The 19,782-nt window shown below is 47.6% G+C and overlaps 1 protein-coding gene across 1 annotated transcript in view; it reads right to left on the bottom strand.

Moving 5' to 3' along the window:
• Window positions 1–19,782, bottom strand: part of CACNA1E (calcium voltage-gated channel subunit alpha1 E) — a 536,064-nt gene that overhangs the window by 274,187 nt on the left and 242,095 nt on the right. Inside the window, exons 4-5 of the mRNA XM_082405753.1 lie at window positions 9,428–9,533; window positions 8,434–8,573 (exon numbers count right to left, since the gene is read on the bottom strand). Of these exons, the coding sequence (XP_082261879.1) occupies window positions 8,434–8,573; window positions 9,428–9,533 (246 nt within the window). The remainder of the gene's footprint in view (window positions 1–8,433; window positions 8,574–9,427; window positions 9,534–19,782) is intronic.

Consider the following 19,782-nt stretch of genomic DNA (forward strand, 5'->3'; position numbering starts at 1 on the left):
TTAAACACTCCCTTTAATTCTCAAGTCTCCCTTGTAAATTTAGAGAATGAACATTTATGCTATAGCCATCTCTGCTTTGCAATCCTGCCTTGGAATTTTCACCCTTGCTGCTCTCTTCCACACACAGTCATGCACGTGCCTAAGACTGTATGCGCTTAACAGCCTTCAAATGGCAGCTCCAGGCCCAGGGCGGTGGTCTGGCTTAGAAAGCATCTGGCCATCGTTCCTTTCCCTTTGTTACCCTGAATGAATATAAAGCCAGAAAAATACTCTGAAACCAAACCACCCGGGGGGGTCTGAACCTTCCTCCACTCTCTCTGGCTTTCCTTCCTCCTTGTTGACACCAAGACCAATTCAGGCCCCCACTCAGTTCTCTCCAGTTTGAGCTTCTATCAGTCAATGGAGGTGACAAGAAGCAATGTTTCAGGAAAGAGAAACCATCCCAACAGCAATGTCTTACACCCAGAACACAGTAAGTAGTCAATAAATACCTGTAGAATGAATCAATGATGACTCTCAATACAGAATAAGGATAGAGTACATATGTAAGAAGAAATGATCTCCCACCCAAGGAGCAACCCCAGCTCAACTGCCTGTCAACTACTACCTGGGACTCTCATCTGGGGTCTCCCTGAAAGAATTGGATTTATCATTAGCACAGAGTGAGAGACCTCCAAGCTCCACATTTTGCCTTCTGCCTACCTCTCCCCTGAATCCAAATTCCATATCCTAACTATCTTTTCCATCATGCACCCATCTGGAGGGAAGTGCAATTAAAAGAGAACTAATGTTCTGACAAAAGGAGATGCTGCAAGTAGCAGCTGTGTTCCCCCAAAGTGAAGCTAGAAATGAACGAGGAACTGGTGAGGAGGTGGAGGTCTTTCAGACAAGCAGTCACCAACTCTGCTGGGAGAGAGAACTTGAGAAGCAGTCGGAGCTTAAGGACTAGCGAAGCACCCCAACGTCAGCATGAAGGCACCGAAGACCTGGTCTTCTACTGACTCGGGTCTTCTGAGTAGCTCCCAGCCCCCCATATCACCTCACTCAGCCTCAGTTTCCCCATCTCTGAAAGGACAAGCTCCAATGCCTCCTCCCTCTACCCAGCCCTTCCCTGTTCCCCACCTTCCTGCTTCGCCCACTTAGAGCAGAGAGGATGAGTAAAAGACAGGTCTGTAAAATCTCACCAGGCTCACTGGCACGGACATGCTATATAAATACCAAGTGTTATCATACTATTACCACAGAGATTTAAATTGGGCTGGGGGCCCCAGGGCTGCGTTTACAACACCTCCCGCACATTCTCAGCACTGGAGAGACGGTACTGGAGAAGGGAAACTGTGCTTTCCTCGATCTTTAGCTGCTTGGGAAATTCATGTATTAGGGCAGCCTCCTTACAGAAACCCTCTAAAAATACCTACCGATGTATATTTAGCTCCAGATACCATCCTCCTACCAACAGGCTCTGCTTGTGCCACTGGTGAGAAGCTGGGGACATCCAATAGCAGCTCCCAGCTCTTCTGCAGCATCTCCTCGGGCTCTTCTCCTCCCCGTTCCCTTTTCCTTTCATCCTTCCTCTCCCTGCTGGGCGACGCACCTCCTCCCAAACTGCAACTAAGGGTATGGCCATGGCTTCCCTCTCCTTTCCATGCCCTTTCCTCAGAGTTAATTCCAGGATGACAAAGACCTGTGCAGCATCCAGCACTGAGTTAGAACTAATCATTCCACCCCTGCTCAATGCCTTCAGTGGCTCCCCACTGCCTTCTAGCTACGGTACAAGCTCCTCCTCATGGCCTCGGCTGGCCCCCGCTGACCTCTCTGGGAGCATCGCTCACTATTCCACTGGCCAACTCCCCAGAAGCATCCTGCATGCCCTCTCTCAGCTTCAAGGATCTGTGTGTAGCATTCTTTCTCCCAGAAAAGCTCTTCTCCTTCCTTGTCTAAGTCCTAACGGCCTATCCTCACATACCAGTTTCAATGTTACTTCCTCCAGGAAGTTTGCCCCAGTCTCCAGAGCTAGGTTGGATGCCCTTTTTGGTTTTCATGACATGTGGCCTCCTGGTGGGGACACTCAGCCCTGCCCCACCCACATCTAGCACAGTGCCTGGCACATTGTGGGTGGTCAACAATGTCCCTTGAAGGACTTGAAGGAAGACAATGTCCCTTGAAGGACTTGAAGGAAGACAGAGGCACAGGTGATCACCTGGGCCCTGGGGTAATGGTCTTGGTAGAGGAAGGAGGCAGAGCCCCAGGCTCAGATACACTTGCCCACTCTTCAGAGTATGTACCCATGTTCTTGCAGTTAAGAAAACAGTCAAAACAGGTCATCTCCCACAGAAAAGCTGGCAAAACTTATAGTAAAGCATGTTCTGAGCAATAGGTATAGATAAAGATATAGATATAGATACAGATATAGAGAGAAATGTAGTCTTTGCAATATGGCTCAATAGATGGAAGCTTTCATTACATGGCAAATGCCAGGTGAGGCATTCTTCTGCTCTTTCTGCTTCTTTCTCCATACGCCTCCCCCAACCCATAGCCACCTCTAGGAAGTTGGGTCTTCAATATTCAGCCCTGACCCCAACCCTGCACCCATCACCCAGGAAGCAATTCCCAAAAGGTAACACTGCAAACCTAGTAAATAGGCCCAAGTGATATGAAGCTCAATATCTTACTCACCTAGAGGCTGAGTTCCCAGCCTTCATTTCTCTAATGGAGTGATCACGATGTGAGCAGCCAGGCTGAGTCATAGCTACATGAGAGAGATGTCGTTACTGCCTGGCTCAGCCAGACCAAGAGGCAGGACTGGGAATAGGCAACCCCTCCACACTGCCAGCCCCAGGCTGCCCCCAGCACTCTCCTTTGTATCCTATCGGTGACAAGGCAATCTGGGATGGAACAAGTGATTCCATTCTACTAGCATTTATTAAGTACCTACTCTGTTCAGGTACAGACATGAATAGGGTTCAAAGACACAGTCCTGGCCCTCACTTCCCTGTTCCTACCCATGGGTTAGGAGTACCTTTGAGTTCTCATCCTCCCCTATCATTGCCCATCTATTCCTGAGACTATGACTTATTATTAAGACTAATATATAATAACGACTTCAAGTAATTTAGAATTCTCCAGGTGGCCTAACAAATGGTTAGAAATAGCATCTCTTGAATTGTTACCAGTACAAGAGAGATCCCAAGTTATGTAAGGTAATAATTTGTTAAAAGAATAGCAAATTCCACTGTCTTTAGAAGAAATGAGAATACATTAACCTTGGTGTTTCTCAGTCCCAGAATTTGCTTGAGTATTCAACAATACACGTTTTGTTGAATAAATGAATGGATGGATAGGTGAATGAATGAATGAATGAACAAGCCAATTAATGAAACAAGCTGGAACTTCGGGTTTAGTTTTTATGTATTAAACCATGAGAGTTAAGTAACGTGCCTTCTTAACCACAGAGCAGGGAGTTGGTTGTATTCCAAGCCCACAGAGAGAAGTCTTAGGATGGACACATGGGGCTCTGGTCCTCTTCAAGTCATACATGAAGCCTCAGCTCTGGGTCAGGGACATCTGCCTGATTATGTCGCTCCCTGAGCCCATTCCACATTGCTTCAAGGGGACCAAAGGAACATGCAATCACAGAGCTACAGAACCACGGAGCCTGTGAGGTTGTGAGGTCACTGATGGTGTGGGGAAATGAGCATTGAAGAAGGAACTTGGATCCAGAAGATACGGGCTCAAGCCCCAGCTCTAGTACCTCCTAGTATATATCACGTACCTTCTCTAAACCTTGGTTTCTTCATCTATAAAACAGGGATAACGAGATCCCATTTTGGGGATTATGAGGATTAGATGAATAATGTACATAAATTAACCTTCTGAACCATGGAGCTTCCTCAGCTTACAGACCTAAGAATACAAGGTTGAGAGTACAGGCAGAATGTGGTGGCCCAGGTCTCTCAACCACACATCTCTGAGCAAAAGGCAGTGATGGAAGGTCTTTGGCTGAGCCAGCTGTCTGGCACCTCAGCCCCCCACCCCTCCACCTCCCATCACACACTGAGAGCTGAGAAGTTGTACAGCCTCAGCCTGAGGCAGTGTCCTGCTCTAGTACCTGTCACTCCTCCTGTGCGCTGGAGGCAGATGTGGGGTGACACCTGGAGCTGAGGTAAGAAGTCAGAGCAGCCAGCACGGGCTGCCGCAGGGGCGGGTGTCAGAAAGCCTAAAGGAGGGGCTGCACTGGGCAGAGGTAAAACACCAGCCTTGGGTCAAAGGGCACAGTTCCAACTCCTGTATCTGCTGTCAAGGAGCTGGTGGTCTTGGGCTGAGCACTTAACCTCTCTGAGTACTGGATGACTCCTATCTAAAGCCTGATCTGCCGGCTTCCCTGGGCTGGTATTACAGTTGTAAGATGCCCCGTGGTTTTATTTAACACTATGAAAGACAAATGCTGTCAGTTAAACTGTATCATGCCATTATCGTAGGACACGGGCTGATTTTAGAGATGCTGCAGCAGAAGAAATATGCATTTTAGAAGCCATGCAATGTTGTAGATGAAAGCACCATGTGAACAGAAGACAAAATCTGGTTACCCATTCCTGCGGGGTAGAACCGCAACCCTGAGCTCGGATCTCAAGAGTGCCAAGCCCTCTCCCTGGAGAGAAAGAATGAGTAGGTGCAGGAAGAACAGGGGCAAAGTCCTATTGGTTCAGATGGACAGCAGTTGCCTTTCAGCAAAGTTTGAAGAGCCACTAAGAACGGGAGATGCCCAGGCTTGGGGCAGAGAGAGCGGAGAGGACAAGTGACTTGGCCAAGGGCTCAGCACCTGCGCCCACTCGTGTGCACCCCACACATGCAGGCGAGGACACAGAGGGCCTTCTTGGCCATGCTGACGAAGGACTCTACAAATCTGCCCCTTCGACAACCTGGCAACCTTCATTTGAAGGCAGTGCTTATGGCTCCCACCAGCCTTCTCTCGTTCCATCAAATGGCTGGCCCATTTCCTCCACCTTCCCTCACCCATCCTAGTTCCCAGGCCCCACCCCAGAAAGGCAGATTCTCCTTTAGAAGTACTTCAACCTGTCAAAATGTCTCTTAAAATGTGACATCCAAAAGATGTACATTGAGCATCTTTAATAATTATTTATAATAGCCAAAACCAGAAAGCAATCTAAGTCTCAGATAATTGCAAAACTGGAAAAGTAAGCTGGGTACATCTATTTAACAAACTGCTGATCAGTCCTTACAGATTTTTACCAAAATATGGAGTAATATGTACTATGCCCATACTATACTGAGAAAAGGTAGCACAATTACAAGCATTGAAAGGAGAGCTTGCTTAGCATTAAAGGGGCTGGAAGGAAATACCACAAAATAATCAGGAATTTTTCTTAATCAGTGACTGTTTTCTTTCTTTTGATTTTTCTGTATTTTCCAAATTTTCCTTAATGAACATAGAATAGTTTAAAGTAAAAATAAATAGACTAGATGAGAAATTTCAAATGGCCACTGACACGTATAGGCCTCAATGAGACCAAGAATTCACGCAATTGTAGCATATAATCCATATACATTACAGTACTCTTCTTTTAGACAGAATCATATTTCTAAAATGACGCAGACTCATTTAGGCCTTTTACTGTACATATCCTCCTTGACTTAGAATGAGGTTACACCCTGATAAACCCATCATAAGCTGAAAACACATTTAATACACCTAACCTACTGAACATCATAGCTGAGCCGAGTTACCTTAAACGTTCTTAGAACACTTGCATTAGCCTACAGTTAGGCAAAATCATCTAACACAAAGCTTATTTTTTAATAAAGTGTTGAATATCTCATGTAATTTATTGAATACTGTACTGAAAGTGAAAAACGCAATGGTTGTATGGGTACACGATGCTTGTCAGTGTATCGGTTGTTTATCCTCGTGACCTCAGGGCTGACTGGGAGCTGTAGTTGCTGCTGCCCAGCATCACAAGAGAGTATCATACTGCCTATCGCTAGCCCAGGAAGAGATCAAAATTCAAAATTCGAAGTACAGTTTCTACTGAATGCGCATTGCTTTCACATCATCGGAAAGTCAAAAAATCATAAGTCAAACCATCATAAGTTGGGGACTACCTGTATAGTATATATTATTTATTTTAGGGACATTTAAAACATCACCCAGTTATTAGCAAAAGTCAAAAGATAACAATCATCGGTGATGATGTGGAGAAAAAGGAACCCTTGCGCATTGTTGGTGGAAATGTAAATTGGCGCAGCCACTACGGAAAACTGTATGGAACTTCCTCAAAAGAATTAAAAATAGAACTACCATATAATCCAGCAATTTCACTTCTGGATATATATCCAAGACAATAAAATCATTATCTTGAAGAGATATCTACAATCCCATGTCCATTGCAGCATTATTCACAATAGCCAGATATGGACACAACCTAAATTTCCATCGATGAATGAATGGATAAAGAAACCGTGATACAGGTACACACACACACACAGAGGAATATTATTCAGCCTTTGAAAAGAAGTAAATCCTGCCATTTGCAACAACATGGATGAACATGAAGGATATTATGTGAAGTGAAATAGAGAAAGACAAATGCTGCATGATCTCAATTATATGTGAGGTCTAATTTTTTTAAAAGCCGAAGTCATAGTAACAGGAAGGAATGGTGGTTACCAGGGGCTGGGAGTACAGGAAAAGGGAAGATATTGATCAAAGGGTACAAACTTTCAGCTACAGATGAATAAGTTCTGGAGACCTAGTATTCACATGGTGACTATAGTAAATAATAATGTATAACATACTTGAAATTTGCTAAAAGTGTAGATGTCAAGTGTTCTCACCACCAAAAAACAAACAAAAAAAGTAACTATGAGAGGTGATGGATATGTTAATTAGCTTGATTGCAGTAATCATTTTACAATGTATACATATATCAAATCATCACATTGTACACCTTAAATATATACAATTTTTATTTTTCAATCATACTTCAATTAAGCTGGGGAGAAAACCCCACAAAACATCATCCAGGTGTACTGCAGTATTTGACCATGTACTTCTGAAACACTATGCAGAAGGTTTATCTTTACACACTAAATCACATTTTAAATGCAGTAGTAGAATTTTCTTTTAGAAAAATAACCTTCAGAAAATCCTCTTGTAAGGCAACAGATGTTTTAAAACATAAAGAGTCATTTCCATCTACTCATCTGTTCCCTATATTAAAGGGTTCGATGCTCGTGAGCTTCCATTTATACATTCTAGTCAATTGCCCCTTCAACTTTTTCCCTTTCACTTAATCACAATTGACATGAAGGTTAAACATATGAGGATTATGTCTATTGCAGAAGACATAATGAAGAGATGCAAATAGTCTCAAACTGTCACTCTTGTCAGATTTTACCTACGCCCACTCCTCTGGCTATTCCCTGGGGTGGGGGGGAAGGTCCTCTTTGCTCCCCTCTGCCTTTGGTCAATCATAATGGTAGCTCATATCTCCCCACTCCTCACTTTTCCACTCCACTCTCATCTTGTCATCACGGGTTTGAACAACTGGGCAGCCGGCTAAGGGAATTTCCATGCCACACCCCTTGCTGCCACACCCACACAGGACCCACCTGGCCTGGATTGCTCCCCTCCCCTGCAGTTACCAAGAGCAACCTGATACAAAGACACACAAGAAGCCACAGAAGCCCAGGCAGGCAATGCCCATCATCGCCAGTCCCAAGGTCCATCGCATATGCTGCCAACAGCGCTGGATCAACCCCAGTATAGGTATACTATATTCATTTACAAAAAACGACTATCGAATATTTAAATAAATGTACTGCCATCATATATGCTGCTTATGACACAACGCAGTATTGCTATGTTAATTTCCAGAGGGATGCGTTATCAGACATTTTCGTGTGATTCAGTTTTATACCTCCTCGGATAATAAATAGGTATAAATCTGTAAATCGTAAAAAAATTCTGTTGTCAGGACACGAGTCTCAATTATCAGTTCAGAAAATATACTTAGAGTCTTTTCCAACCTCCAGAAGAAAACTGCACCTAATGGCATCTTCTGGCCCATTTTGGGGCGGGGGGGGGGGTGCCCTCAGGCTAGGGCAAGCCGCTTGCTTTAGTGAAAAGGCTCACTTGGAAACGTCTGTGCATCCCTAGCCAAACACAGAATAGGAAACCAGAAGCAGCAGCGCCAGACCTTGGGTCCACGGCCTCTGCCGAACGTCACGCGCATCTCCAGAGTCCTCGCACTCCCCTGCAGGCGGCTCGTCTATGGCTCAGCCCCGTGGGAATCTCACCCTTGAACTTGTTCCTCCACCGAATTCTGCCTTCCCACCCCCAGGTTCCTCGCACCAGCCGCTTCTTTACCCCACAGGCCCCTCCACACACAAAGACGAGACAGGAAGAGGACTCACCCACTGAGGACCACGATGAAGTCCATGACATTCCAGCCATTGCGGAGGTACGAGCCCTTATGGAAGATGAACCCCAGGGCTACGATTTTGATCCCAGCTTCAAAGCAAAAGATCCCGATGAAATACGGTTCTGTCTTCTCCTGTGGGATGAAGAACAGAGGTGCTGGTTAGAGAATGACTGTGCTTCATCAGACACAGGCCAAGGCACACCCTGGCTAGCTATCCTCTCTGCTCTGACATTTCCTCTCTCCTACAGGACACCTGGACGTCTGCACTAAGCCAGCCCCACGTACGGGTGAGGGTGCTGCGGGACTCAGGGAGAGCACAAGAACAAGGGAAGCCAGCTGCAGAAATGGATGGATGTGGGTCTCATGCCCAGGACCGGCCATCTTCCCACGACAATGACCAACGGTGCTGGCTTTGCCTTGAAGGGGTCAGCTTTCCCATTGCTGGCCTTCACTTATGTTGGAAGCTTAAGGGTTCGTTCTCATCCATGGGTTATCAGGCTGGAGCCACTTACCCGTACATTTGGATTTTAAGCATTTTGTTTGCTCTCTTTAGAGGGAATACTTTAGACACATGGATGATTTCTTTATAGAGAATACGGACAAACGTTTAGGAAGTTCGGAACAGTGAATGCACATAGGCTTTGAGCATCCTTCATGCTCTCTCCCTTACTCCCCCTCTTCCTCTCACTCCCAAAGTCCCTCAGAAAGAGGAGAGAAGTGTGTGTGGACCCCGTGTCCTCCCTTTCTTCTTGCCTGGCTTCCATGCAGTGTACACACAGAACTTCCTGGGAGCAGGAATTTAAAAGGTCAGTCCTCTTGTCTTTATGAATCCCAATGGGACTTGTTACCAACTTGTCCCTCAGCAAAGAACAAACTCACAGAACCGTACAGAAGGGAAGGGAGCCAGGTGAAGAAGCAAAGGAGAAGGGAACCAGGCAAGAGGAAGAACAGGGGGAAAGAAAGATGAGAAGGAGGGAGGCACCTACCAGTCTGCGGGACATTGGGGTCTTGTCATCCTCAGGAAGATGCTGCTCCAGGGCCAAGACGATGCAGTTGGCAATGATGGTGGCCAAGATCATGTACTCAAACGGCGTGGGAAAGGAGGAGTTAAGAAACAGATTCACCAAAGAGAGAGGGACACAGCCTCCAAGATGGCTGTGTACATCAATACACAAACTTTATCAACCCACACTGTGTCTGTGCAGTCTGCATGACTGATATGAGCAAACAGGCAGGTAGGACAGTGGATGGTCCTTAGCATGTGGAACTGTAACCATTTCTGATTAGGCTCTGAACACAAAGTATCTTCTCAAGAAAAGAAAGAGTGTAGCCACTAAATAATATATTAGACATATGGTAGACACTCCAGACACTTAGTGAATTCAGTGACATATCCAGGAATTAACCAGGACTAAAAAGGGAAGTGGGACGAAGGGAGGAAGAAACACTGATGCTGTTGCAGGCTCCCCGTTCTTCTCAGTCTTCAAACCACTGGACTGTATAATGATGCTTCAGCAAGGATCCAGCTGTGGCTGTTCGTTGCTGCCTCGGGGAATCACACCTGTAGTGCCCTCTTCTAGAACCTCTGCTCGAATAAATAGAAGAAGAGCCCTTGGAAAAGGAACGATTCTCTCCATGAGCTCCCTTTTATTTTAATATCCAATTCAGGAAAGTCTATAATGAGGCCAGGAGAAACTGGCTTTGTCCCACCTTACTTTCTCCTAAGCATCTACATCTATAGGAAACAGACAGACAAATCATTAGTCTGCATTCAGGGCAGCAAAGTCGGGGCCTCTAGGAATCAAACTACAAATGAATGGATAATGAATTCAGGCTTCGTTTTCTGTTGCATTTTTCTGAAGACGGGTGAGTGGGCTCCCTGCGACTTTTTGAAAAACAGGACTACGATTCTAGTGCCAGCATCCTTGACTCCCGCAGAAAGGTTGTGCTGTAAGCCCAGGGGAAGGCAGGAGGGGGGCACTTCTAGAAAAGAGAGAGGGAATCACCGGCTCCAGGATCACTCGGCACGTGGGATTTCATTCTATAACTACGGTTGTGACAAACAGAAGTGAGCTGTTGCCACTGGTCTTGCTGAGCAACCTGTGATCTGGCAGCTTCTGGAATCCAGGCGGGAGAGATGAGTAGTAAGTCTGATAAAGTGGAGGGAAGGGAAGGGATCTTGTCTCCCCACACATTCAAGCTGGCTGTGTAGGATGTAGGGCCCAGAGCCCTCCCTAGGGAGTATAGAAGGAGGGCAAATCATAAACACGCCTCCATGCCTCCCCATCCCCACCGGGATATGTGTGTCGGTGAACATCAGTGGCAAAGAAGCACTCGTGGCATCTCTGAGACGGGTAGGGCAGAGGTGGTATGTGCAAGATGTGAGCTGCCCCAGCGGCTGCTCTAGTCCTGGAGCTGGAATGGGAGGCTGCAGGGGGTGAGATGGCTGGCCGCATCCGAGCCTCCAGAACTGTTCATTCTCATTTAGCAGCACCGCTCCCCGCCCCCTGCCCCCATGCAACCCTGAGTCACAGCCCATTCTCCAGCAGCTGGCCATCCTCCCTTCCCACACACCCCAACACTCACACAGGACCCACACCCTGGGGACAGTTCTGCTGGCCTCTAGGACCCAGCCACCGGATCTGAAAACTGGTTGGATGGGGCTCAGAGGACCTCAGAGCCAGCCTCCTGCCTCCATACCCTACTGTGCTGGCTGAAACCCTCTCAGTCAGAGGGGAGCCTCACCACATGGAAAGCCCCCCAGCACACCTCGCCACTCTTCCTCCTTCCGTCCTTCTGGGCACCGAGCATGGCCCCTGAGAGCTAAACATGCCAGCAAATACACACCAGAGATGCCCACCGCACTTACAAGCCTACTTTCTTGTGACAAGTGCCCACACACAGCTCACCCAGGGGTACCAGTGCCCACAAATCACAGGGGGAGTTCTCCTCCTTCCCATCATGGGCTCTAACCCAGAGCTCTGAACAAGTGCAGGATGACCAGGACCACACCAGGATCTGGTGTCCCATAAGCCCTCTGAATAGGCTAGCCTGTCCTTGGCTTGGTTCAGACACCCAGAATTCCCCAGACCGGAATGGTAAAATGAAGATGGGAACATGGCAGAAGTGGAGACCCAGGAATCCATGCCCTTTCCTGAGAACAAGCCCAGGGAATCGGTACAGATAGGGAACCAAGAACATAACAACAAGCCAATGACAAATGGCAAAAGAAGTGAAGGGCACCTGGGGCATGTTTCTAAGATGCAGGCCACAGGATACTAGTGCTACAGGAACTTGCAATCAAACGAATGAGGGAAAGCCTGGGTTCGGTCAAGGTGAGCAAGTTTCCTCCCAGCAGGATGCTTGGAGCCTTTAATACTCTTGTACACAGCATGCACCCCCTCCCCCAAAGGGGGCTGGGAACAGGACACAGCACTCCCAAACTTCTTCACCATATAATCCTTCTGTCAGAGCATCTCTCCTGGGGATGCTGTTCATAGGAACACATCTGGGGAGCCCTGATACAAAGGGCAGAGCTCATGGCCAGTCCCCAAGGGTCCGGGGGATGCGAGGATGGCGGCTCTGACAGGAGTGAAATTAATGCCTCTTCCACTTCATGCCCTGTCCTTGTCTCTAACAAAAATGTTCACAAAGTGTCAGGCTTGGCCAGCCCTTTGCCATGGCTGGAAGGCCCCACACACGTTCAGAAGGCTACTCGGTGGGTCCAAGGGGCCCAGCACGTGACCTGGGAAGCAGGACCAGTGACACGCATGTTCACATTCAAGCTGCAGATGTCATGCACTCTCATTGATCTACTGGGGGGACAGGCTTCTTCTCCTGAACACCTTCGAGGGACAAGCACAGACTTAAAAGTAAAGGAGCTCTTAGTTGCTGACTTTCAGGCAAGGCAGCTCCTGTTGGCTGTGCATCTCCAAGGCTTTCCACCCAGCAATGCCCGCTTGGGCTGCCGCAGCCCCTCTGTCGCCCCATTCCTCATGCCCACTTCCACACCTGCATCCTCCTGGCCAGACAGTCTAAGCATACAGCTCCCTGCTAGGACCGGTAAGCTCACCTAGCCCAGAACGTCCAGGTGCAGATAGATGAGGCTTCTGGGGGACACAGGGCTAGCTCCTTGGCCATTACCATGAAGGGCGCTCAGTGCGGGAGAAAGGCTGACGAGCCAGACTTCCTGTGACCAGACAGGTATCTGGATGGCCGAGAATTCATGAGGGCTCAACAAGTGGCACCACCTATGCCCCAGGAGGCTAAAATCTAAAAGTGAGGGTTTGGTAATTCAGTTTCTGAGAAGACCCCATTCCCACATCCTCCCGACTCAAATCCTCTGCCTGCAGTCTGATGTCTAAGGACCCATTCAGAGCAGTGATCCTTTGGCTTGAAATTCTGAAAACCTCAGGGAATTCCCTGGCGGTCCAGTGGTTAGGACTCCGAGCTTCCACCGCAGGGGGCACAGGTTCGATCCCTGGTCAGGGAACTAAGATCCCACAAGCCGCGTGGCAAATTTTGAAAACTTCAAATGCACATACCCTGGAGAGGGATGTCCCTTTCGGCCTTATAAAGCATCTCGACCTCAGGATGAATTCACGTCTGGGGCAATTAAGGATCTGAGGTGAAATTTTGGTGCAGAAGTAAAGGTGAAACTATGGGAATTCTGTGTACCTGTGACTAGGTGAAAGAAAGAAGGGGGACAGGGAAATTTTAGGAGAGGAGAGCAGGAGAGAACACCCAGCTCTGCCCAGGCCCCAGCCACTCCCCCCTTACGGCCCTTTCCTTTAACATCTTGTTCACTTCCCTTTCTGAAGAAATCACAAAGAATGGACACTTACATCTCAGTGATTTTGCTTCCTCCTGCAATGGACTTTCTCCTCCTTTCTGGTCATATATCAAGATGCAGGTGAAATATCACCTTGTCTCTAAAGGCTTCTCCCTGTGCCCCGCAGCTCTCTGCGTGGTACAATTTTATCATCCCTCCTCATACTGATCTCCCCCAAGAAACTATGCCTAGAAAGCAGGGACAGTGTTTTGTTCACCTCTCCACTGGTGGCTCTCGGCAGAGCTCCTGGCACACAGTAGGGGCTCACTCAGTGTTAAGCGCAGGCATGAATGAAAGGGGGGCATCCCCGTCCGTGAGCTGTAGCCCCACTGAGGAGCTCTCACGAAGACCAGGTTGTAGTCACTCCCACGGGCTCGGGCCCCCAGCTTGGGAGCTGACTCAGGGGCACCGCTCCCCGTCTTCCTGAAGCAGAAGTTCAAGCCCCTTACCAAGGGCTCTGCTACATCTCCCAGGGGAAGAGCCTGAACTGCAAGTAACAGCCCACAGGGCACAAGGATGCACCTCGCAGGCTAGGCAAAGACGTGCTTGGAAAGGTCAAAGGAAGCTCCGTGTTGCCAAGGCCTCAAAGAACAACGCCCTTCATGAAACAGAATGGAAGTCTGTCCAGGACTCTGATGCCTTCTGCCCAGGAATTCAGAGACTCCCATGACATCCTGTGCCTGACACCAAACGCATTTTGGAGAACACTCTCTCTCCCTGGTGTCTGCACTGTTTGTGGCTTGAGATTTTGATCATATGGAGCTGATGGAGCAATGAGGGAGCCTGAGGGCAGGGGCTTTGTTTGACTCAGGGACCTCTGTACCCCAGTGTCCAGCACACAGTGGTCACCCCATGACTGGTTTTTAACTAATTAATAATGTAATCAATCAATTCAGAAGCGAATAGCACAAGAAAACCAGAGCCGGAGCTATCCTTACAAAAGCTACCCATACTTTCTCTACACAGTACACCCATTTGAACTTTGTATGCTGTATGCCGTGTACACACATTAGCTCTTCAGAAAAAGAAACCAGCATGCATAAAAGACCCCTTTAATGTAAAAACAAATTTTTTTTTACGAGCAAAGGAAAAAAATCTGTCTTGCTAGAAGGATAATGAGTTGTCTTGGGGTAGTAGGATTTCTTCTTTACTCCTTTACGCATTGTGTTATAATGAGCATGTATTCATTTATAATTATAAAATCAATTAAAGCTATATCTATTCTGAAAAAACCAAACCAACACCAAAACCCATGCCAACCTGAGGGTCATGGAAATCAGCACAAGATTTCTGAGAGGATCAAACACAGGAGAACAAAGGGACTGGACCGAATGAGGAAATGACCACGGAAATTCTTTGAAACCTGCAAAGACGCCTCTTCTCTGCATCAGTCTCGCTGTCTGCTCGCTAGGGGCCTCATTTTATAAACTTCCTTGGCAATCTCCCCAAACACCCCTTCACTCCTTTCTCGCTCTGAGCCCGTTAATGAGGACCTGTGTCACTCCAACACTCCCTTTCCCATCTCGCAGCTTCAAGACAATCATTAGGGAAATGATAAAAATAGGTTCCCTTATTGATTTATCTCCTTTACCCAATGCTCCTTCCTTCGAATGGTTGACTTGTTTCCTTAGCAACACAGCTAATTTGAGCAGCACGACTTGGCCTGCACACCTGCTATTTGTTCATCTCCTTCCTGAAGCCCAGAAAGCTGGGGCAGGGGAGAGAGAGGACTGCCCTACCAGCTAGCTACTGGCTACCATGGTGGCACTGGCTCTGCTTGTCAACAGAGCCCTGGGGGCCTGGCCTGGGAGCTGAGCCCTCCCTTTGCTCACCCAGCAGGGCTTCCCCATCCACACCTCACAGGGACTGATGTGCAGGTACAGGACTGGGAAGGACTTAGGGCCCGAGCAGCAAATCTGGGGTGTCCCCAGGGAAACATGCATCTCTATACCATCAGGAGGCTGATCCTAGACCCTGATACTCTCAGCTGCTTCCTCTCAGAGCTGTGATGCTAGAATACCAAGGAGGAGACTGAAAGAGCTCAGAGGGCTGAGGGCCCACGGGGGACAGGCAGTCAGATGGAACTCTGTGCCCTCTCTCCAACTCCTGGCCTAATGGAGAATGTGCTTTTGTCGGGGGCAGCCTGTGGCCACCTAGGCACTTCCTGTAAACTCCTGGGGAGTCTAGAACAGCACAGTCTGAGAGGCAGCAGGCCTCAGGACCCATCGCCACCCCTCACCCCAGGCCGAGAGCACGCCCCCTAAGGGCAGGTCTGTCTCCTTTCCTCCTGTCCATCCCTGCCTCCTGTTTGGGGATGTCTAATTCTAAGAGACGGAAGAGTCTCAGAAGACGGCCTGGGCAGTGTTGTGCACACCCTTCCACTCCTCCCTCACCTGCACAGAAATATCATTCTAACCAGTGGATTGTTGACTCAAAAACAGTCATGGGGCTTCCCTGGTGGCGCAGTGGTTGAGAGTCTGCCTACCAATGCAGGGGACACGGGTTCGAGCCCTGGTCTGGGAAGATCCCACATGCTGCGGAGCAACTAGGCCCATGAGCCACAACTACTGAGCCTGCGCGTCTGGAGCTTGTGCTCCGCAACAAGAGAGGCCGCGATGGTGAGAGGCCCGCGCAGCGCAATGAAGAGTGGCCCCCGCTCACTGCAACTAGAAAAAGCCCTCGTGCAGAAACGAAGACCCAACACAGCCAAAACTAAATTAATTAATTAATTAATTAATTTAAAAAAAAAAAAACAGTCATGGGGTGAGGGGTGCTGCCCAGTCTGTGATTCCCTCAAACACAACACCAAAGGGATATTTTAAATATGAACAATAGTGAAATCCAGCTATCTAAGACCTTCGTGCTGCCTTTTTAATATGAGAAGAATTAGAATCTTCCTCGAGACGTGGAATGCAATGGAGAAAACGTACCTTGGCAATGGAAACCAGAGCCAAGGCTCTCCATGCAAAAGTCACCCTGACATGATATTCGAGTCAGAGAAAACCACCGCCACCCACTCCCCCAGAACCAAAGGAGGACAACAAAAGGATCAAAGTCTAAGATGATACATGAATATGTACACACTACTATATATAAAATAGATAATCAACAAGGACCTACTGTATAGCACAGGAAACTCTACTCAATACTCTGTAATAATCTATAATGGCAAAGAATCTGAAAAAGAATAGATACATGCATATGTATAACCGAATTACTTTGCTGTACACCTGAAACTAACACAACATTGTAAATCAACTATACTCCAATATAAAATAAAAATTTTTTAAAAACCCTTTGAAAACTGCAAGGTGCTAAACAAATGCACAGTCGTTTTTATTCTCCTACTAAATCAATCTTTAAGCACTGCTCTGGCTCTAAGCTTTGGGGGAAGCATCTGTTAGGGGTCACAGTCTCTGGAAGCGGGCTGGCTGGCTGCAGCCACGGGTTGACATTGAAGAGACCCACCGCAATAAAGGATTTAAAAGAAAATTATGGTAATGGGCCTCCGGGAAGAGAGCAAAGACATGTGGCCCAGAACCTCCTGGGAATATGGAAAGCACATCCAAACACCAGTCCCCAGAGGAGGATTTATGAAGCTGTTGGCTCTGATGCAATCTCGCACAGTGATTAGAAGGGACATTCATCACACCCAAGGCCAGGGCTAAGAACAGGAGGGGTTGAACCGCCACAGAGGTCCGGCTCTGGCTCCTACAGACCCTGATGGAAATGCAGTGAGATCATGCTGGTGAGATCATATCCCCCGGCCTGGCCTGCAGAGAACAATACATCTGCCCTGGAGGGACCAGTAATAGGGAAGAGATGAGACTTAGGCCTAAAACCCAGACATGGCCAGAGCCACCACCATCGTTTCCACATGCAGTGTCTGCACCCCTCCCTAGAGGCTGACATTCTCACAGGAATAGCTGTCTCCTAGCCTTTCCACACACGTCGTGTGTACAGTTCTTCAATGCCTCACAGACTGAAAAAAAAATTAAAACCAGCCCTGTTAGGCCTGGGGCCAGCTCTCCTTCCTGGAAGGATGTTTCACCTTTTCTCCAGATTGTGGAATGAAGTAGGAGGAAATATGAGATAAAAAGATTGAGCCAAGAGGGCTTTCTAACAGCTCTCAGCAAGCCTTCGCAGCCCTGCCCCACTGAGGCCAGGTTCAGAGGTTAGCCACGGTCCAAGGGAGCCTCGGCCCAGTGGCTAATATGCTTCTGGATGGGCTCCTCCTGGACTTCTCTGAACTTGCTCCCGTGGCTGACCTAGGAGGACAGTGCGTCCAAAGAAGACTCATCCAGAAAAGGGAATAAATAGAGACACTGTATTCTGTGGGGTTCTGAGGGGCTACAGATAAATTTTTCAATTTCCTGAAAAACAATGTTAAGCATCTGAACGTATCAATGTATGAACCACTCTCATCTCTGGGGCAAGTCACACCCTCAACTGCATTCCCAGCCCTTTTCTCAGTCCTTATATTTAGGTTTCCAGGCTCTGTCCCGGGCTCGTCAACAGAGGGTGGACCACATGTTGCCACCGAAGGGCAGGAGGGCTAAACCCCTGTGCTTCCTCATGTGACAGAAGAATCAGTTCAAAATTCTGGCTGCAAATCTGGAAATCCATCCTGGATCTCTCCTTCCTTTCCCACCCCCATGGCAGCAGAAACGCACTGTTAACAAGCAGAAAAATGGGGTGGAAGGCTCTGCATACTTCGTGTTGTCCCATTTCATTATCTCATTGCTTTCCTCACTAGAATTTTTCTCGTCTTAAAAAAACAAAAAAAACCCCAACTCGTCTTAAAGAAAAACAACAACAAAAAACAGATTGAAAAACCAAACCCCTTTTCTTTTTTTAAAACAAAACAAAACAAAAATGTATCATGTGACTTCCAGCCCTAACATTAGTTTTTTAACTTTGGTTTCCATGGTGGTGGGATGCAACCTGCCATCACCATGACAACAGCTGCCTCTGTTCAAATTCACCATATGACAGGCAGGCCTGAACACACCTCTCTCCCTTTCTCTCTGTCAAGAAGATGGAAATGCCATTACACCTACTCCTAAAGACTTAAATCCTAATGAATGAAAAACAAAGGAAGCAATGTTGAGAATACAGCAAAGAGGCAGAGACCCCCCCCCCCCCGACCCCACCGAAAGAGGCTTTCTGTTTGCCGGTACAGTCCCACTGCTCTCCTAGGGAGGTCAATGGACTCAGTTACCCAAAACAAAGATCCCTAGCATTACCCTTGCAATGTTGGCTGTGTAGCTGCATTGAACTTTTCATTGCTTTTAGACCAAAGAACTCCCGTCTGACACCCATGTCCCTGCCCTCTATATAAGATGACTAAAAGGAAGTTCACATGATTGCCAATTTGGTTAACCCGTGCTGAGGTCAGTTCCAGAGTCAGCTGAGCCCCAATTCCAAAAGGATGGGGAGTGGCGATTCTGTGGAACTCAGACAGCACCGGCTTCCTTCTCTCTTTTGTCTCACTAACAGTCAGCTGGATAAGTCTTAACAACTTCCCTTTTTGTGTGTCTGACTGAATCCTGGACTCAAAACGCTGTCATTCGACACAGAGTTTTGGTGATCAGGAGACAAATGATTGAACGCTACAGAAAAGGGAAGAAAGAAAGGGGGAACATTAAAAGCCTCTGGAAGGAAAACAAAACAGCGGTGGGAAAATTACCTGTTTCAGAAACCAGAATCTGTGTTTTGATGACACTCTGATGAATTCAAGCCCATCAAGCATTCTGGCAGCAATGTGCATTTTAGGGAAAGAATGTGGGCTGCAATCAGCAGCCACACCCAAGACTGTAGCCTACTCCACATCCACATTCACTCCGTGGGGCTCAGACGGTACTCTGAATGTAGAAAGAGAATGAAAAGCCTTTTGTGAAGAAGTCCACAGATCATCTCTGGGAGAAGTTCTCGTTTTCCTCTAAAAACCCTGCCACTGCACCCCAATATTCAAAGACACCTACTGAGCCTCCAAACCACATGAGAACACGTTGAACACACTAAGGATACTCAGCTTGGAAAGGGAAGACTTGAGAGAGACATCACAGCTGTTTTCAAATATCTGAAGGGCTAGCTCGTCAGAGGGGGGCTTTGATGTCGTCTAAGTTGTTCCGAAGGGCAAGGCTGAGACCACTGGGTGGAGTGCCCACCCAAAGGCAGATCTGCGGCAATACAGAGAAGTTCCACTGTTCCACAAGTGAATGGACTATTTTGTTAAGTAGTAAACTAACTGTTGTACGAGTAGATGTTTAACAACCAGCCCCTCTGAAGAGAGAAAAGCCCTGATGTGTAGCATGTGTCAATTTCTGGAGTGTAAAGACTGTCTCCATGGCGACTGAGGCTACCAACTTGACACCAATGCACATGGATTTGGGAAGAGATACACACAGTTGAAACCCACAAGCTGGGACTAGCCAGTTCCACACACCACTTACTCTAAGTTCCATGTCTCTGGGAGACCATCAGGGATACTGAGGAAGAGATTCCTGT

This window comes from Balaenoptera borealis (genome assembly GCF_965194805.1).
Source record: "Balaenoptera borealis genome assembly, chromosome: 1".
Classification (NCBI taxonomy): Eukaryota; Metazoa; Chordata; class Mammalia; order Artiodactyla; family Balaenopteridae; genus Balaenoptera; species Balaenoptera borealis.